The following is a 7813-nucleotide window of genomic DNA, read 5'->3' as shown; positions in this document are numbered from 1 at the left end:
ATAATCGAGGTAGACAACTCTTCACGTATCCGTTAACTTGCGCACGCGCCTTGTCTCCTTCCTTTCCGTCGCCATCTTTTGAGAAGGATACACGTGCAGTGAGCCTTCGTCATGGTTAGATACTCTTCAGAACCCGATAATCCTTCAAAATGTGCGAAAGCACGAGGATCCTATCTCCGTACAAGTTTCAAGAACATGCGGGAAACCGCCAATACCATTAAAGGTAATAAAAAGTAGTTGTATCAGAAGCCGTAGCCCAGCCCCAACGTCATTTTTACTAACTCAGTCATACAACAAATGTGAAATAAACGCATAAGAATCTATTTATTATTTTTACTTCGGTCAAAACTTTCTGACATTATCATCTGTTTTGTCGCTGTATCTCTGACTGTTTTATGGAATGTGTTGATCCTTTCATTTGGGTATCAATATCAGAATTGATATTCTGAATAAATTCAACCACCAATGCACCATATTCCAGCCCATAAAAATAGCAGCTGAATGGTGTGTGTGTGTATGCGTTGTATCATAAGATCTGTCATTGAGTCGAGTAGCGTCATCTGTCCAACCTCTTGGATTTTTGTGGATTTTCTCCTGGTCTCTGGTTTTCCCCCACTACTAGAAATACCCCAACGTGCAAGAATTAGAAATAAAATTGAACCTTATGTTAATCCTGAAAAGATCTAGTTTATGTCGAGTGGACTTAAACACCATCTCGCTCTCTCTCTCCCACCCCATTGCCTTACTGCCATACATGTAAACCGAATACGAATGCTTATTGCTATGGCTGTTTCTGGGTTTTTGAATTGCAGAGTTTCCAGAATCCAACCATTTCACAAGAATGTTGCATTCATCACGCCACATAGTAAATAGGCCACTCAATTTCTCATTGTGAAGTTTTAAAATATTCAAATAGTGAATACAAATTTTGATGAACTGACATGGAGAGGGGAATTGCCAGGGCTTGCTGCAGAAAGGTACAAATACAATGTGTCTCATATCTCAAGATATGGGAGGATATTATGTACTTCTATCTGACGATAGTTTGAGTTTTAAACTTAAAACTCCATTCACTGAGCGAAAACTAGTATCCCACTTTTCTTTAAAAAATGTTGGTATATATTTAATTTACGCTATACCCTACTAAAATTAAAGTACATAATCTGTCCTGATTATCAGAGCAGTCAAACTGTTGCGAGGCAGACCTGTTGAATGAAGTCCAAAACAGGACGTATGTGTATAGATTACTATTAGTCAATGTATATGGTTCATGCGTGTGTAATGCAGAGTAACTGTGAGTGAACTAAACTGCTTGATTAATGTCAGAATTATTTCTGACTGACTAGTCAATAAGAAAGAAGACAACCAAATAGCATATCATTAAGATCACATCTAACTAATCACTCCTAATAAACAGCTGATTGTTTGATTAGGCTAATTAATTAATCATGACGACCTATTATTGGGTAGGCTAAAATTAATTACAAACCTTACTGATACATACAGAATACAGTGTGCAAGTTAAATTTATTATATTCTATCTTTGCTTAGGAAGAACTTTGGCTCTAACCTGGATGGTTACTGTGCATGCAAAATGGCTATTATTAGTCATGATCTGATTCCAAGCGTCACCAACAGATACTGAATTCAATCTAAATCTTCTTTTTAAAATCAATGTTGACCAAAAATTTCTGATGATCTATTTTCAGGAATGCCATTAAGAAGAGCATTACGTTACTTGAAAAATGTAATGGAGAAAAAAGAAATAGTTCCTTTCAACAGATTTAATGGCGCTGTTAGTAATCACGCTCAGGCCAAAAACTTTAAATCTACCCAGGGTCGATGGCCAAAGAAAAGTGCTGATTTCCTTCTTCAGTTGTTGAAGAATGCTGAAAGTAATGCAGAGTTTAAAGGACTGGACACCGATCATCTCGCTATTACTCACATGCAGATCAACATGGCCCCTAAAATCCGAAGACGACTCTACAGAGCCCACGGTAGAATTAATCCCTTCATGAGTACACCCTGTCATATTGAGCTCATTCTCACTGAAAAAGAAGAAATGGTTCCCAAGCCAGCTGGAGAAGATGAACCCTCCAAAAGAAAGGTTTCCAAGAAGAAGCTTGCACGACAGAAAATGAAGATGAGGGATTGATCTAACTAATGTTATCAAAACAATTAAAAAAATTGAAAATAAGCTGTGTCCAATTATTTTTAACCAAATCACATACAGTTAGGGCAGACTCAGTAAAGTAAGGCGCTGGCTCACTAACCTGATCTCGGGTTTGCTCCCGGGAATGGCGTTGTTACCCTTTGGCGGTGGTGCAGGACAAATGGTCTGGCAAGGAACAGTTACAGGTTGCACAAAAAACTAGATTCCTCGGGTTCCTCGTGCATGTTCCTTCACAGTTGGAATTTGAAATTCCCCCTCGTACAACACTGCATGATGCCCGTCTTCATTATCCCAGTCAGTGCATAAAAGTAGGAACTTAAACCCCATTTCATTTCTGGCTTCACATCACTGCAATAATTGAACACTTGCCATAAAAATATTCATGTGTAGTAATTCTCCGATCATCACATTTAGATGGTAAAAAAAGTCATGTATTGCCATCTCAGTTTGACAGGGTGTGTACAGTCGGAGATGAATGTACTTTAGTCAATGCTTCTGAGAGCTGGATTCTTGACTAGTATACCCCAGGGTTAAATCCTGGTGTAGCCCCGATATTTTCAATATTATCCAGCGGGAATGTGTCTTATTGTTTGGATGAACAAAAAAACCTGATCCATCATTGGCGTGCATAGAAAAGAATCCTGCCATAACATTTTGAAATGGAAAAAAAAAGTAGGCAGGATCGCGTATCGCTGTTGAAGACAAATTATTTCTACCTTGTAATTGCACAGGGGGGGTTGGATGGCTGAATGGTTAGCCCGTGCGCGCTGTATCATACAGTCTGTCATTGAGTGAACTGGCATGGTTTCGATTCCCCGGATGTACGTGACCTGTCATTGAGTCAACTGGCGTGGTTTCGAATCACCGGTTGTACGTGACAAGGAATAGGGTCGCCTGTCCAACCTCGTGGGCTTTCTCCGGTTTCCTCCCACGGCTAAAGACCCCTATGCGCAAGCGAATTATGGAAATAATTAAACCATATGTTAATCCCGAAATGACCTAGTTTGTGTCAAGTGGATGTTAAACCCCATGTCTCTCTCTTTGTATTGCACATATAAACATAGAATGCTAGGTTGCCAGGCAACGAAATATTAGCCCTCAACAGCTAAGTCATCCAAACAGTCCACGGAATTAAAACACTGTCCATCAGTAACAATCCATGAAGTAATCATTTGAAATGATTAAAATTTTTATTATCTCCTATTTAATCCCTGGACTCATAGTAGTTCAAAATTTAATGTGCTAGATCAATATTACCATGAGATCCCGGTGTTCTCCAAGAAAGTTCCCAGGGATATTACAAGGTGGCTCTGTGTCAGTTGTGCAGGAGGAACGGCATCTTAGTCGTTTGGATGCGACGAGAATTCAAGGTCCCGTGTTTGTACATGTTGGCCTTCTCGTAAAATGACCTTAGAATTGAACAGAAGATTAGGAGGCTGTTGGTGCAAATATTCCCAATATCACACTGTCTTCATTAGACTGGTTGGTGCAGAAAAGTAGGACATTAAAACTTAATTCTAGTTTATCCAAGTGGTAACATTTTATACAAAAGGTACTTGTAATAAGATATAACTTCAGCTGTTCAGGGTACAAGAAAGTTTATGCAGTGGCCGTTTCCATTCTCATAGTATCCTTTCATTCACATTTGTTTGTGGACCCTCTAAAGGTCACAATTTTTATCTGATTTTGACAAGACTTTAAATATAGGTTTTTATACGGCCACATTGAAATGTGGTCGTATATTGTTGTCGCCCCCGTCCGTCGGTCCAGCGTCCACAATTGCTTGTGGACGCTCTAGAGGCTAAAGTTAATATCCGATTGACTTTAAATTTATATACAATGTTTAAGGCCATGAGATGAAAAAACCTATTGATTTTCAGCAATTTCCAATAATTACTGCCAGAGTTATGGCCCTTGATCACTTCAAAAAAATCTTGTGGACGCTCTAGAGGCTAAAGTTAATATCCGATTGACTTTATATTTATACACAGTGTTTAAGGACATGAGATGAAGAAGTCTATTGATTTTCAGTGATTTTCGATAATTACTGCCAGAGTTATGGACCTTGATCACTTCAAAATATCTTGTGACGCTCTAGAGGCTAAAGGTAATATCCGATTGACTTTAAATTTATACACAGTGTTTAAGGTCATGAGACGAAGAAGTCTATCGATTTTCAGCAATTTCCGATAATTACTGCCAGAGTTATGGCCCTTGATCACTTTGAAAAATCTTGTGGACGATCTATAGGCTAAAGTTAATATCCGATTGACTTTAAATTTATACACAGTGTTTAAGGTCACGAGACGAAGAAGCCTATTGATTTTCAGCGGTTTCCATTAATTAATACCAGAGTTATGGCCCCTGATCACTTAAAAAAAAATCTTGTGGATGCTCTAGAGGCCAAAGTTAATATCTGATTGACTTTAAATTTATACTTTAAATTGATACACAGTGTTTAAGGTCATGGAAGGAAGAAGTCTTTTCATTTTCAGTGATTTTCGATAATTACTGCCAGAGTTGTGGCCCTTGATCTCTTCAAAGAATCTTGTGAACTCTCTAGAGGCTAAAGTTAATATCCGATTGACTTTAAATTTGTACACAGTGTTTGAGGTCATGAGACGAAGAATCCTATTGATTTTCAACGATAATTACTGCCAAAGTTATGGCCCTTGATCACTTTGAAAAATCTTGTGACACTCTACAGGCTAAAGTTATCATCTGATTGACTTCAAATTGATACACACAGTTTAAGATCTTGAGACGAACAAGTGAATTGATTTTCAATGAATTTTTATGACTTGAACAGCTAAATCCATGAGATTAAAAGTTTTGTATATACTAAACATTAGCATGGGGCAGAACTTTATAAAAACAAAACAAATTCTAATAGTTTTTTGATAATTACTTCATGAGTTGTTACTCTTAATCAGATTTTAGTGTATTATAAATGTTTTATTACCGAAAAAAGTAAAAATATGTGTCAACACTTGTTGACTCCCCGGACGATTTAGCTGCTGTGGGCGTATGTTTTGTTGCCTGGCAACCTATCTTTATCTAAGAGATCATGGTTCCTTTAAAATATTGGTATGTTTCTAGTTTGTGGACCTTCTACAGACTACCGTGTTTATTTGATTTGTGGACACTCTACAAGTCATAATTTATTATCCGATTTAAAATAGGGCTGGGGTAATGGTAATGGAATGTAATCATTACATTTTTTAAGTAATGGCCATGTAATGAGTAATGGAAGATTTCAAAAGTAATGGAAATGTAATTAATTACATTCCAAAAATCATGTAATGTTCTATTACATTTCAATTACTTTTCAATTACATTTTATGGCACATATAAATATTTCCAATATGACAAGCCTCAAATTTTAAAGCATCAAAGAAATAATTAAGTGTATCTGACACAAATTCAATTCATTATAATTTAAAAAAAAAAAATTTAATCAGATTTGACAAATTATAAGAAGAATAAGAACGCATTAAAGATACATTATGGGAGATTCGATAACGAGTTGGCAGTTCTCACTATAATAGTTAAAAACTAGATAACGTAAAGGCAATTTGCTGAAAATTTCATTCAAATTGATCCACTATGAACCGAAAACTAAGCAAATGAAATTTCTGTTTAGCCTCGGTCATCATTACTAAAGTCAGTACAATAAACAGCATAGTCTCGATTATCTATTTAATCGTTTAACTGAGAAGGAAAGTTATGCAGTAAATCGGCTCACAATCCACTTAAGATCGCAGGCTAGCGATGCCATCTAGAGTTGATTATGGTCTGGATAAGTTAATTAATATCTAATTAATAATTTAGATAACATTTCAGACATAGGCGTACGGGCTCGATGACAGTTAGGAGGGCAGAACCCGAAATGCCCGAAAAAATTTCGGGTGTACAGACAGCGGCGCCGATATTCCTCGAGAGGCGAAGAAGCAGAGGTCCCCTTGTATTGTAAACCCCCCCCCCCAAATTGTTTGAATATTTGACGGCTACAAACATAATTTCCTGGTATTTCAGCCCGTGAACAAAGCAACTTCAAAGTGGTCTAATATAGCCTAAATAAGATGGCTGACTCTAATTCCAATCAAAAGATCAATCGTTTACAGTCCACGGAGAAAATTTTGAAAATTTAACAGCCGCATACGCGTTTTCCTGCTAATCGAGTCTGTGAATACAGCAACTTCAATTTGGTCCAATATAGCCTACCTGGCTGACCCAAATTCCAAACAACCAATCAATAGTCGCGGGGTATGGGGGGCCTCACCCTTCCGGAGAAAATTTTGAAAATCTAACCACCGCAAATGCGTTTTCTGCTATTCTAGCCCGTGTAAGCAACTCCAAAAGTATTCAATGGTTTTGTAACCAAAATCCCATTCTGAATTCCAACCATCCAATCAGACCGTTGCAGCTGCATTCACAAATAATAATCGATGCTCGAAAAATGTCGCACAAAGTAGAGTGGCTCCAGACAAATTGTTTTAATCCATATTCAACTCAGTACAAATTTGTGGTATTCAATTAAAAGAAAAGTAAAATTAGTGTTTTATTAGGGCTCAATGACAGTTAGGGAAGAAAAACAAGAAATGCCCGAAAAAATTTCAGGATTACAGACAGCGGCGCTGGTTTTCTTCGAGAGGTGAAGAAGCAGAACTGACCTTGTATGGACCCCCCGAAGAAAATTTTGGAATATTTGACGGCCGCAAATGCGTTTTACTGCTATTCCAGCCCGTAAAATTAGTGTTTTATTAGATTTCGGGCACTTTATTTTGCCAAGTAGATGAAATTAAAAAAAAAAATTCACTTTACCCTTCTGCCCGAAAGTTTGGGGGGCACCTGGCTCGTACGCCTATGATTTCAGGCCTAAAGAAAGACCTGTAATAGACAGATTTAGCTCTTGCATAATGTATGTTTAAACATTTTCTTTTATTACTTTTTATGTAGGACCCTTTTTTAAGACACGTAACATAAAAAGAGGATTTCTGAAAAGATGTGTAATCAAAGATTAGTACTAATTTGCAGCCAATCACTCAATCAATCAATCAGTCAGTTAGATTAAAAGACAATAAATAGTCTCACTACTCTTTAATCTTAATTTCTAGGTAACAAGTGACAAACCAAAAAATGACCTTCAAGTATCTCATCATTTTTGGTTACTTAAAACTATGATATAATTTACCAGTTATTATACAATATATTATAGACAAACTATTTGTATTGATTAAAGATACATTATGGGAGATTAGATAAAGAGCTGACAGTTCTCACTATAATAGTTAAAAACTAGATAATGTAAAGGTAATTTGTTGAAAATTTCAGTCAAATTGGTCCACTATGAACCGAGATATCAGCTTTGTAAATTTTCGCCTTGTCTCGTTTAACATTACTAAAGTTAGTACGTTAAATAGCATAGACTCGATTATCCATTGTTTTGATTTGATTATCATTAAGCGTTTGCAGCATATAGGATTCTAATCCAGTCGATATCGAAGGCTAGCCTTGACATCGAGAGTTGATTATGGTCTGGATAAGTTAATTAATGTCTAATTAATAATTTAGATAAGATTTCAGGCCTAAAGAAAGACCTGCGATAGGCAGAATTAGCTCTTGCATAATGCATGTTTA

The 7813-nt window shown here is 36.8% G+C and overlaps 1 protein-coding gene across 1 annotated transcript; it reads left to right on the top strand.

The window, feature by feature from the left end:
* The first annotated feature begins 43 nt into the window (after window positions 1-43).
* LOC126831654 (60S ribosomal protein L17) lies at window positions 44-2197 on the top strand. The gene is made up of 2 exons (XM_050562271.2): window positions 44-223; window positions 1710-2197. The coding sequence occupies exons 1-2, from the start codon at window positions 112-114 to the stop codon at window positions 2153-2155; spliced, it is 558 nt and encodes a 185-aa protein (XP_050418228.1). The 5' UTR covers window positions 44-111; the 3' UTR covers window positions 2156-2197.
* The last annotated feature ends 5616 nt before the right edge of the window (window positions 2198-7813 follow it).

This window comes from Patella vulgata, chromosome 9 (genome assembly GCF_932274485.2).
Source record: "Patella vulgata chromosome 9, xgPatVulg1.2, whole genome shotgun sequence".
NCBI lineage: Eukaryota > Metazoa > Mollusca > Gastropoda > Patellidae > Patella > Patella vulgata.
Note: the sequence above shows the minus strand (reverse complement) of the source record. Positions and strands in the feature narration are given on the sequence as shown.